Source organism: Poecile atricapillus, chromosome 7, assembly GCF_030490865.1.
Source record: "Poecile atricapillus isolate bPoeAtr1 chromosome 7, bPoeAtr1.hap1, whole genome shotgun sequence".
In the NCBI taxonomy this organism is placed as follows: Eukaryota; Metazoa; Chordata; class Aves; order Passeriformes; family Paridae; genus Poecile; species Poecile atricapillus.
In genome coordinates, this window is record NC_081255.1 from 27,383,476 (window position 1) to 27,397,271 (window position 13,796).

Below are 13,796 nucleotides of genomic sequence, written 5' to 3' on the forward strand. Positions count from 1 at the left end.
TTTTGTTAAACCTGCCAAGGTTAGGGACCCAGTTCTGTGAACACTTTTCATGCAATCAGTTCCACCAAATGCCCATCACCTGAGGAGAGAGAATGACCTGTTTCAGGATGGGATATAATGCACAGCTCTGGTCATATTTTGCAGCTATTAAACTCAATACCATGGACTGTAGTGGGAAAAGCCTACAATTCAGTTGTTTTAAACTGCCACAAAATCTCCCAGCTGCAAATTTCATTGTGGTTTGCACCGGCGATGGGGGAGCTATTTTCACACAACTCTACGCTATTAAGATTTTTGAATTTCTCATCAGAACCCCAGTAATTAAGTATTTATAGATGACGAAAATGCACCTAACAGGAACAAACCCATTTGTTTCCTGTGTGCTTCAAACCTTTCATGAATAAAGTAGTACCAGGGGTAACCTTTCATGAATACAACCTTAGGGATCACAGAGTGCCCTCAATCAATGCGGGGAACTCGTGTTGACAGAGTATATGGGAAACAGATTGAGGTATTAAAGCACATAGCCTCTGGTGTTTTAGATGTAAATACTATAACCATCAAATATTTAGACTCTTATGTAAGCACTATGTCATTTTTTAAACAGTTACTGCTTGGAATAAATCTTTAAGGGTGGAATTTTCAGAAGTGCTCAGTATTGGCCTAACTTTGCTCTTACTGAAATCAATCATAAAATTTTCACAACTTTAGAAAAGGACTTTGTCTGTTTACATGTTTCCACAGCACTAAACACAATAAGTCTTGATCCTGGCTGGGGCCTTTTGACTCTGCTGTAATCTAAATAAATTGATTTATAGAAGATCAGTTAGATAAATGATGAGGAAACACACACATACATATAAAACAACCAGGGTTTTTCATGATGTCATAGCAGCCTTTGGAATATCTTCATCATTTTCTCTTTGAATCCTAAAACTCATTTACATTCTTTTATATTAATTTAATTTCCTTGTTATTAGTTTTCTCCAACATAATTCCATCTTAAATTTCCAGTGAAGTATCCCTCCAATAAAATATAACTTACTTTCTTGACACAAACAAATCCCATTTAATCTACACAATAAACACATTAATTTTGGGATCTCACTCATACATTGTTTCAGCAGAATATAATCTCTCCTCTATTTCCACAAAAGCTGTTGTTAATGACAGTGATATGGAACCTCCTCTACTTCCAGGAATAACCACCTCTGCTGAGTTGGGAAAGAGGAAGAGAGTGTGCTTCTTTTATAGGTTTGTAGAGTGGTTAAAACTGTTTCTTTTGTTATTTCACAAGATTCACACAAACATTAATTTACCCAGGGATTGGGAGTTATTTCACTTTAATATACATGCCAACCTGAAACCTGTCTAAAAAGATCTTATTTTCTTCCAAAGAGCTGCACTAAGACCAAGACAAAACTTCTGCTTTTCACACAACGTGGGATTCCAAAATATTGATACTGAAATGCCTTTCTCCCTATTTTCTCCAAATAAAATGCTACAAGTTATTGAAATGAAGGCTGTGGTTCCACAGACAATTTTCAAGGCATTTTTGTGGGAGCTGCTACCCCCATTCCCTTGTCCCTGCCACTTATTCCCAGCTCCCATCCTGCTCCTGTGGTTGGAGCTATTCAGCTGATTCTGGATCTCCGTGATGACCCAAACCAAGTCCTCTTTCTCTTCCTTGACAGGTTGGTTTTGCCCAGGGCTTGCTCCCAGCCTGATGTTCCTGTGCAGAGCTGCACCAGGATGAGGGAGGGGGCAGCTCTGAGGAGCTGGAGCTGCACCTGGCAAGGGCTGCCTCAACACCCACCTGTGCCATGGGATGTATTCCTGAACCTCCAAAAGCATTCTCACCACATCCCTCAGGAAAGCAGGAGCAAGCACACGTGACATTATAAAGCTGGCAAAAGAACAAACCTCCAAGAGTAGCCAAAGTTGTAAAATAGGCCAAGCAAGGAATCAGGTAAATGATAACAGCTTGTTCATCTTCTTTACCTAAATTCAGGTGATGTTATCACCAGCCCCAGCCTGCTATATATTTTATAGTAAGCAATTTTAGTCTTTCAGATTAGCAAGCTATATATATATTTAGTGCTTTATTCTCAAACTGTTTCACCACAAATGACAGCTCATTTCACAAACAGCTTATCTTATGGCTAAAGATATATAAATACATACTAAAAATGCTGCTGAAAGTCTCAGAATGTATAATGCAGCCTGGTAGACATGGTAGTGATTGTAACACTGCATTGTAGACACAAATGTTAAAGAAACTTGGCAAGAAGCAACACATTTTAGCTACTCAAAATTCAGATTTTCTCAGACTTGTCCCCTTCTGATGAATGGAACATATGGGAGTATTGTTCATAAAACTTACATTGCTTTTCTTGATGTCTACCAAAATTCCTCATCATGACAATATTTACCAAGATACATACAGATTCAAATTTGAATTAATTACCCAGAAGTTTTTATGTTCTTCCAGGTTTGCTGGAATAGAAAAGCACTTCAGAAGCAATGTGTTGTGAGCATTTAGCAGTAGATGTTACAGCAGCAGAGGTAGCAGTGTGCTTGCTGGGGAAAGGAGCTACCCGGTTAAAAGCCATCAGTGCCGAGTGAGATAAAAGACAGGGAAGAAATCAACTGCTTTGCCAAGAAGCAGTTTGAAATCTGACATTATAAACAAAACACATTTAGATCTAGACATAAATCCTCCGTATGCTGAAGGCTCAATAATATTTTAGCTAGCATTATAACTTCCAAACAAACAGTTCCTGAAATACAGCATCAAAACTGCAGAACAGCCTTTAACCTTGTGTTCATCCACTCAAGAGCCATGTTATTTATTATCCTTTATCCCTTAATTATGGGGACTTCACCTACTGCTCTCTGCTCATTTGAAATGCAGAATAAAATACAATGGATGTCTAAAGACTTAACAGGTGTCAACCAGATATTTGCCAGCTACCGCTACTATTCTACTGGGAGGAGTTGCTGTTCTATAAATACTAATTAGAGTTTTGCACATGATCTTGCTGAAATACCTAAGGTGATGAGTGGCCAGTTGTTACTTTTAAAAGATTAGCACAATTTGAAAAACTAATGTCCCCAATGAGGCAATGCTCACACTGAATAATCAAGAGTTATAGCTGTTCTCTGCCCAAAGGGAATATTTGCTCACTTCATCATTTGGAAAATCTGCTGCCTCTCGAACAACTCACTCTTCTATTTAACTTTGAGAAACTTGTAAAACTTTGTGCAATCAATATAATAGTACAGTATATGTACTTAGATGGTCTTCCACTGCTACGCCCACATGGCAGGCTTTACTACCTTTACTTCCAAAGACAGAGCTCTTAGTGTGAAATCATGATTAAGAAACTGCAAAAAAATAATATTGTACTTAAATCAAGCAGCAAAGAAAAATAGGATTACAGTATAAAGTCCATAAACACAGCCAAAATTCAATTTCCTCAAATCCATCTCCCTTCAAATTCTTCACCTCCACTAAACAGGAAAAACAGACACAGGCAAATCAGAACAGGTCTTTATGATACTGAGGTTTTATATTAAAAAATTATAAATAGTAATTTTTGATTTTAAAATGCCTTCCAATTCTCTAAAATCATGGTGCAATATAGCTGAAAAAACAGTTAATTTTAAGCAAAATGTAAAAGTGACATGGTCCATTTCCTTGGTTTGTAATAAAACCTTTAGTTTTATCTTGTCCAGTCTGCTGTGGAAAGCAATTGATGTCACAAGGTGTGACACATTGCTGTATTTCTATATGTGAGCTGTGCTTCGATGCAGTGAAATTTGATACAACTAATACAATCCCTTATTATTTAGTGCTCATGACTACGTGTGGGAAAAAATATATATATCACTTTAATCAGAATTTTTTTCAGGCTTTTAAATTTTTTTAAAAGAAATCTTTTTCTTTACAGTGAAACCTATATTTTTGCTTATCCCTCAAGGATATCCCTACTGCCTCCTCTTTTCCAGTAGCTCATTACTGGAAATGTTTGGCCTTACTTCAAAAGAGAAGAATATGTCAACACCAGAACATCTGTGTCCACATAGAGTGCTTTGATGACAGTGATATACTCCATTTGCATCAGTAACACTGAGCTGAACCTTGATGCTGTCTGCATTTAAAGATCTTACCCCACAGGGCAAGAGAATACAGGTCAAAAACGTTGATCTCTGTTTGACACACTCTCTACTTCAAGAGCACTTGGCAGCAATTTGTTCCAGAGTCAAGAATCAAACTCACAAAGTGTTGCAAAGCTTGGAGCCATGTTTGCATAACCACATTCAAAACAAATATTAAAATTCACAGTCTCTGGAGGCCAATCTACTTTTGATATGCAGGGGTTTGTGAGCAATACGGTCAAATTCTAGCCTGAATACAGTAGGAAGTTTCTCATTTAAATCAAAAAGCCATAACTCAGGCTTGTACGTCTGTTATAAAGAGGGATAATGTACATATATCTCTCAAATGCAAAAAAGGAAAACAGGCAATTTATCATCTAAAACTCAAAATTGATTATCTAAAAAAAGGGGGAGGAATAGTTATGTGTGACAGAGTTGTGCCTATCAGTGTGGCCAGAGGAAGCTGGGTGAATTTTGGCATGGAACAAATGGCTCCACAGGCAGGCACAATAATGATTAATTCCTCAAATATTTCATACAGAGGAGTTCAGGGATGAAGCCTGAGCTACAGTTTTTGTAGCCCATGGCTACTGGTAATCTTCCTTTCAACTGGATTTCAAAAACTTTGGTGTTTCTTCAGCTTTTCGTAATTAATATATAATTTTCTAATTTAATTACATTGTGTCCACTAAACTGCTATGCTGACATAAACCCTAACAGGATGTGGAGAGTTTTAATATTTTCCTTCCACACCTTCCTCCCCTCATGTAAAGCTCAGCACTTTTGCAGCACTGAATGATGCAATATTGCTTACAGGACTAATGCTCACAAAACATCAAACAGCATCCAATCAATGCAGCTGGATATTGCCCTGCTCCTGTTGAAGGACCACAACCACCTGTGTGCTGCAACAGCAGCTGCAAGGACTGGCAAATCCTATTTCAGCAAACAGAGAAAGAGAAAATTTTGTTTACAGGTTGCACCAGAATGCCATGGAAACAGATACAGAGGTAACTGTGACAGGCATAATCCAAATGGAAGACATCTCTGATAGAGCTCATATATCCAAAAATAATATATATGTTTTCCCACTTGGAAAACACATGCATAATTCCTATTAACATCAAGACAGAAAATTATACTGAGTAGACCCCAATATCACTAAGGTCCCTGATAACAGTATGAATTAATGTGCACCTTCAAAGCAGAGCAAGATATTTTCATATGCAGACTATTAGAAAAAAATAAAAATATCTTAATAGAATAATCATCTTTTTAAAGAAAAAAAAATTGCATCTTGAATTTTTGAAACAGGATTAAAGTGTGGTAGTAGCCCTGTAAAAGGAAGCTGCTCAGCACCTGCTGCCTACACTGTGCCTGGCTTCAGGCAATGTTATTCATTCCTCACTTTCATGGGAGCAAAATACATCCTCTAAAAATATAAAACACAAAAATAAATAGGTCTCCGGGGAAGTGGAAGAGAAATCTGTTTTAAAAATAGTGAAGGAGCCTCTATGTTCTAAAAAAATAAGTCAATTTTGCATTGTTTTGTAAGATTTACACTTTAATTTGAAACTGAAGTAAGGCATAAAATTTGTATGAAAGCAATATCTGATTTATAGATAAACTTAAAACACAGTACGCTTAGCTGCAGATGCCAGACCCCAGTGAGAGAAGGAAAAGGTTTTGAAAGATTATTAAAATATGCTTGATAAATGCGGCCCTGAAATGCCCCAAAAGATTTTTCTGAAGTTAAATAGTAAACACAATTAACATGACTTTTGCTACAAAAACACTAAATGCAATGGATTTTTTAAATTAATTTTCAATGTTATTACCTGTTCCTATTGAACTGGAATTGACTCAGTTCCAATGACTGTGAGACAGTCCATATGACCTTATCATCTAGACAAAAAGCCAAATATCCATTCTGTTGGTCACATGAAGAGAAAACCACACTATGAGAACAATCTTATGACCACCATTTCCATCTCCTGAGTGGAAAATTTGTGACAGTTGAATCATTGAAGAAAGATATATTTATAAAGTCCAGATAATGTCCACCTTGATCAAATGTATTACTAATTAACCAATAAAAAGTAGCAGCTGTGAAGGCTGACAAGAATAACTTACTGTACACCTCTGGCCTAACCTCACTATCCATATTCAAACAAGTCTCCTGGCAAAGGCAAATCATATAATTCTTGGGAGTCTTGCATGCATTCAGACTCACTAGATTTGCATATTATTATTCACAGTAGATGTTTCATTACATTTGCTTTGAGAAAATGTACAATCTATATGGGTATTCACATGTTTAATATGCACATGACTTCCCGTTTTGTACATTTTATGCAGCTGATGATGAGGTTGTTTGGCCTCCCTCTGTCTTAGACCAGGCACTGCTCATTCACATGAGGTCAACTCACATGGCAGAGCTCACTTTATCAAATTCCAGCCACCCCAAAATAGGCTGAACAATTCCAAGCAGCTTTTCAGAACCAGACCAACCCCAGTCCATCTCCCACAATATTTGCAGGGGTTTTTCAGGAGACTAATGCAGGACAAAAATACAATTACTGTCCTAAGAGCTGGACAGTCACTGGAAAACAATTCACCCCAAGCCCTGACTGCTCAGTTTGCTCAAATGGACACCACTTCAGTCATGCCTCTTGAAACAAGGTCCAGAATTCACATTGTCCATGTGCTCCAAAGAGAACCTGTCCTCACAACGCTGCTGTATCAAGGTTCTCATACTCTCAGGTAAAAGTGCTCCTCAACCACGGGGTCTTTGGTACAAGTGCCAAGTAAAACATTAACATCTCATTAATTCTTTGAGAGAATAACTCACCATTTTGGACGGCTTGTGGATTTCACCATTGGAGCCATCCCATCTCTGTAGAGGCTTTTTGTTTTACTGAAGTTGACAACATTGAAAATTACTCTCTGGAGGGGAAAAAAAGAAAAAGAGATCAGGTATAAATTCTGAAAATTTCTTTGTGTGTTGTCTATACCAGCTGCATAAAAATATACACAGATAATACATGAAATAGATGTGTACCTTATGTATTATTGTTATTCTCCATAGGCCTCAGATAATGGATATCCTGTCTGTTCTAAGTATTTAAAATGTCCATGTTGTTTTATACTGCATTGATACATATGAAATATATGTTTTTAATTTAGCATGCTGATTTTTCAGTAGAAATCCTAGCCAGATGAAAAAATAAGCAGAGCAAGTCCAATGTGCTGCATTGATGTGATAATGTGAACATGACAGAGGTGGTTGGAAAGCTGGGACATGGGGTAGCATCCTTGTGAAAACCTTCCATCTGCTTCATAGAATCATAGGATAGAAACACTGAATTGCTGAAGTCAGAAAAGACTTCCAAGATCAAGTCCAACCACTAATCCAGCACTTCCAAATCTGTGGGTAAACCATATCCCTGAGCACCACATCTACATCCCTCTGGAGGAGGCAACTTCTTCCCTCAGCAGACAGCTCCAATCCTTAGCAACCCTTTCTGCAAAGAATTTTTTCCTAATGTACAATCTAAAACCTCCTCTGGTAAAACCTCTTATCCTATTGCTTGTTATGGCACCAACCCAGCCTGTCCATATCCCCATGCAGAGCCTTCCTGCCTCCCAGCAGGTCGACACTCCCATCCAAGCTGGTGTCACCTGCAAACTGACCAAGGGTGATCCCCCACCCTTCTGAGCCTTCACACAGCAGCAGCAGCAGCAAAAAAAAAGGTTCCTGATGGGTTTCTTTTCCCCCCGCCAAAGACGAATATTTCTCTTCCTTTCCCCTGGAAAAAGGAAGAATTTTCCTTTGCAAAAAGTGTACAGGATACCTACACAGAGATTGCACATAGCCATCTGTTGTTTGAATATGATAGATAAGAAGAAAATATTCTAAACCTGATCTTAGTTTAAACTAAAACTTTGGGAAAACTGGTTAACAGGTCAAGGAAGAGCAAAATTTGGATCTTAAAGGGTAATGGACTGATACTAAAAGCAAATTACTGCAGAGGGACAACAAGAGAAAACAGACAAAAACTTTTTCTTTACCATATGTCTGCTTCAAGTCATTTCATACAAAATTACTTATTCTGTCTCTGTTAAGAAAGTCTAAATTTGATCTAGCTCATCTCATGGAGTACACTGACTTTTCAGATGGAAAATGCAGTATCCCTCATTTGTTGTACTCTTGATACCCAGCACTGATGTACTCCAACAAAACAAAATATGAAGTCTAAATTAGTTTTTATAAAGCAGTCCACAATATAGTGATACTTTCAATTTCTACGTCTCTCTTTACATTTGTTTTTTAAAGGTAGAAGTGAAGACAAACCACTAACAATTATATTCACACTTTTAGAACAAGCTATTTAAATGTTGGCACCCTTCATAATGGTCTATGAGCAGCCTAAGAAGTGATTGATCACTCTTTAAAATCAAACAAATTTTGGGTGAAACAATAAGATCAATTAAGCTTTTATATGTAAAACTTTGCAAAAACACATCTGGACCTTCCAGGCAGTCTGCTCAGGCAACAGGGAGTGATGAGGTGAAAGTGGAAGGAACCAGCAGTGGGACACAAACAGGAACCAGGCACATTTATCCTCTCCTATGGGGCAGGTAGGATGCCAGGTGAGCAGCATAGCCCTAAGTAGCTCTGGACTCAAGAAAAATTAAGCAAGTTTTTTTGAGGTAAGGTAGTGCTGAAGATTTTGTGAATGGGAGCACATACATCTATGTTGCAAATTCTGCAGATCAGTAAAAGCAAAATCTAAAAATAACCTGTAGGTTTGACTAGAACTGACATGAAAAACTAGCAAGTTGAGAAAACCACTTTCTTGAAGGTGGTAATTGAATTTTGCACCAAAGGTAGTGAGGAAACCACATATCCCAGCACATGAGTTTTCATGCATTTTGAGATTTTCTAATGGTCATGAGATGAACTTATTTTTATAACTCTCAAAGAAAGAATGCACTTACTTTACAGAATGTTATGTTTGTCATTTTAAGTATTTAGGATATTGCTTATCTGATTAAATATCCACCTTGGGAGGTCTCTAGTTATTTTTCATCTTCTTACAGTCACAATGGATGGCTTCAAGTTAGAGAATGTTATTTAGGTCTCTGCAGGCTTTATGCCCTACATGGAAGCATTTCCCCCTATTAGAATTCTCAGATTTTCCTCTGTTACTTAACTCTGTTCATATTTTTGAAAACAAATTAAGTTGCAACAAATTGGTTTGTTAATCTTGATGTTTGCATGGAGTGAATGAAACAAACAAGATCTCCAAACCAATTGCCTTAAACTTTGGATGCAATCATGTCACTGTTGGAAAGGGAAAGTTGCTAATTTTGTTACATACTGACTCAGAGCAGACAGCTGGTAGAGAATGTTCTTATTCCAATCAAGCTTATTTTGTATAATGAGTTGGGCAAATGTACACAACTGGGTAAGCAATGTATATAAAAACAAAAATATGCAGCTCATTTAACAAAACACTGCAGATGATAGCGTTTCCAGCGCTCCCCTTCGCCGCGGAGCGAGCGGTTTGCAGCGCGTGCAATTCCCCCAGCATGGCACCGAGCTAGGCTGGCAGAACCAAAAATTCAACAGCACAGAGCAGAACTTTATCAACACATGCCACTGAAGTAATAAAGCACACAAACCGAAGCACTCAAATGAGCAGCTGAACTCCGTCAAGTATTCCTGGTGATAGTTAAAATAGTCCATGCAGCTCAGGCAGTGAAGTGTGCAAAAATGTAATGACTACAGGATACACACTGGATACACATGCTGGAAAAATATGCAGCTTGCTCAATAAGGTATGCAAACAGCTTTGAACTGAATGCTATCATAAAAAGCTGTGATACAGCAATCAAAGTTTTGCTGAACAAATCTAATTTTTAGTCTAATTTCTGTCTGTACTTATATCCTTTAACATACCAGTTATGCAGTGTAAAGAGCAAAAGGACTAGAAACAAGCTCTGCACATTAAATTTTTTTTTTGCAAGAAAATTATCACTATTCTGAATTCTATGAGTTATAGGAGATGTATAAGTTTGTCATCTTATAACCAATGTAATTGAGATACTCCAAAATGAGTATTCAAGAATTTAAGAAATGTCAAGTTAAGAAAATAAAACTAGATTAAATGTACTTAAAATCCTCTAGAAATTGCTTTGGTCTCCAGAGCATCAATACATAGAAAAATGTCAGAAATTTTTACTTGTTGGGTATTTGGGAGTGTATGAATACCACTAAAAGAAGCAATATTCAAATTAATGCTATACCAGGAATCGTAATTCTGTGCTTTCACTTCAGATTTAGGATAAAACCTTAAACCTATTGCATTATTTTGACAAACTGATCTGCAATTTCTGGGCAGGTGGAAGAGGCAGGGTGTGGAAAAGCCTCCCAGGACAGCACCAAGTCAAACCATGCTCCTGGGGATGCCCCAGGATGTGCTGTGGCTTCACAGCATGAGGGAAGAACACTGCTGCAGTCTCAGGCTCTGTGCTGGGGCTGCCAAATCTGAGACAGATCTTGGAGAACATGAGACGAGGCAGGCAAGTTCTGCCCACTGAGAGAAGAAGAAGGAGGACCTCTTCCTATAACATGGGCTCTAAGTTTGAATTTGAAGGTATCTTGCTGATAAAACCATTTTGACAGAAAACAAAGAAAAATCTCAGTACTTTAGCCTTAAACTTACTGATTATGTCAAGATTTCCTTATAGTCCTTTGCAGACCTACTTCAGGAATTAAAAGCACAAGCAGGTATTAAGGGATGCTCAGTGTGTTTAACATGAGCAAGGTAAAGATGAACCATGAAGAAAAGGAGAAAAGGTGGTTGAAATATGTCACTTTTTTTTTTTTCTTATTGCTAGCAGTTTTCCTGACTGGAGCTGGAAGGAGCTGCTGTCTGTCTGGGGGGAAAGCACAGGGCAGGGTGGTTTTGGCTGGGAGCTGAAGGCACCGAGAGTGGATGGTTGTATCAATCAGATTCCAACAGGCTGGTGGGAACACAGGGTTCCCCCAGCTCCCAGCAGGATCTTCAACTGGAGCAGGTTTCCAAAAGAAAACCTTTGACAAAGGTTAAGTGCCTTCCCCCAGGAGAAGGACACACTAGGTCCCTTCTAAAAGGCTCCCAGGTTTATTTTGCATGGTTTTCCCTGGCCGGCTGCTCACAGAAATAACTGCACAGCTCTGGCTGACATTAAAAGGGGGAAAAAAAAACAAACACACGATAGAACACCACAAAATTCTGCCTGAGGCAGACACCTGGCACGGAAAATTTTGTGTCAAATCATTACAAGTATGAGAAGTTTTAACTAACTGAAAATAGGGTTTGCAGTAGGAAGTGTCAGGCCTTCTTAATATTGATGTAGCATCCGTATATTAAATATTTTAAATTATATAATATATTTAATATTAATAGCATAATAATTTCAGTTCAGTGGGCAATGCTGAATGCTACTAGTATGAGCTATCAAAGTACCTGGGGACCAATTGTTTGAAGACAGTCATGAACAATTTCTTCATTTAACCAGACAAAATAAGAGAACTGGGCACTAAGTATTACTATAAGACCTTCCAGCTGAAATTAAGTCTGAACTTTTGTGATTTAAATGAACATTAATGATTCAAATGTGGTGGATAGCATGGGGCTCTGCCTTGCTTACGCTGCTTGATATTTTGCTCTCCTCTCCTGTAGAGTCTTTAGATATTCAGTGTTTTGTGAATTCATGAAACCTGCACCTTTTTCTGAGTTGGTTTCTTGCCTCAGCAAGAGTTTTGGTTATCCCTCCCTCCCTCCCTTCCTCCCTTCCATAAAGATGTAAGTTTTCATCCCTTTAATGGGCAGATCTACTTCAGAAGAGGAGAAAGGAGGAAAACAAAAACCACAAAGAAAGAAAAATGAACCAACCCCATGACTTGTGAGATTTTGAGACACCATTTATGGATGTGAGAAAGTGGCGACATGGGATTGCTGCCTGCTCACCAAAAAACGTGCTGTGTTTTGGTATTTGAGTCAGAAGGTCTTTAGGATCTTTTCTGACAAAGCACCTTAAACAAAGCTGTACAAAAATAAATTACACTGGAGGGACTTCCAGATGGAAAGAAAAAAGTGTCTCCTGCAACTGTTATCAATGCTGAAGAAAACAAGTAATATAACAGTCAGGTCTGTGCAAAATCCCCAATGAGAACTTACAAATAGCATTTTCCTGACCTTTTCAAATTTAAATCATTCATTACTGCTAACATTTTAAAATAACCCATGCTTTTCTTTTCCCTTTGTAGGAACAGTCGTCCTTTCAAATGGAAAAGTTTTTAATATTGACAGCATTTAGCCTTTTTCTCTTCAGCTAAGGAGCTTTCAAAACCTGCTGATGCTTAGGAGGGGAACATAAATTCTCACTTTCAGAGGGGGGAGGATGCTGGGGACCACTGAGAGCTCCACCTGCCTCACTCATCAGCTGCACCTGTGTCTTGTTAACTGGAAACTGTTGAGCCTTTACAAACACAACAAAATTTTAGGAAAGTGACGCAGCAAATGTATTACAGATTGTGAATTATTAGTGTTTTTCCCTTGGTAGAGATCTTCACTTAGTTACTTGAAAGCAAGGAATGCTGAAGTCTGGGATGTTGCAAAGAGCAACATTAAAATGAGACCCAAAGGATTTTAATACAGCAAGACCTTTGATATAGTGCTTTGCTAACCATTAAATTAGTTTAGCCTCTCTCGTGGTATTTGTCTGTGTGGGGGAGATATTCCTGGGTTTGATGCTAGCCCAGCACCCTTAAGCTGCATGAGTGTTTTTCAGGTAATGGGGTTTAACTGTGTGTCAGTGTCCAAAAAATACTTTTACAAATAATTACTAGCTTAGGCATTTGCCCAGTTACCTGTCCCTTCTGGCAGTTCTTTCTTTGTCCTCAAATGTGCTTAGGCATAAACCCACAGAAGGTGTAAGACCTGTGCAAGCCAGGGTTCCTTCCACATCTGGGATTTCACTTTTACCTCACTAAGTTCTATGGCAGAGAGAGTAGAACCTCTTCCAGCAGAAAGCTTCCAAAAGGATTTACAGAGGAATTGCTACTCCCTGTTTCATGCCATGCTATGAAATGACCACTAACCTGGCTTCTCTCTGTGGCCTGTTGGACTTTAAAATTATGAAAGAAAGAGTCACTCCAAGTTCTCCCAACTCAACTTTTTTTGGGGAAAACGGCAAAACTTTTTCAATGAACAGAATAACAATATTGTTCTCCTGCAATCATAAGTCAGCTTTCTGTTTCAACTTTTCATCTGAACATCAATAATATGACACTTTCAATTGAAAACTCAGAAATGTCCATTTGGAAAGCCAGCAGTTGTGTAATTAGACTGAGTCCTGTTCCCTGCTCCCTTGGGCCAAAATCTCCAATAGAATTGCAAATGTGTCAAAAGACATATATTGGATTGTGTTGATTCATCAAAAAGAAAATAGCACAAGTCCTGACAGGGCATATAATCAGGCTACAGAGTTATTTAAAACAGATTTGAAGCTGAAACCTTCTTGTCATTTTTTTTTCCATTCTTTGCAGCAAAAGGTCAAAATTTTTGCAAAAATAACAAAGG

At 38.1% G+C, this 13,796-nt stretch overlaps 1 protein-coding gene across 1 annotated transcript in view; it reads right to left on the reverse strand.

The window, feature by feature from the left end:
• LOC131580845 (BEN domain-containing protein 5) overlaps positions 1-13,796 on the reverse strand; it is an 880,930-nt gene that overhangs the window by 655,889 nt on the left and 211,245 nt on the right. Inside the window, exon 4 of the mRNA XM_058842532.1 lies at positions 7,013-7,107. Within this exon, the coding sequence (XP_058698515.1) occupies positions 7,013-7,107 (95 nt within the window). The remainder of the gene's footprint in view (positions 1-7,012; positions 7,108-13,796) is intronic.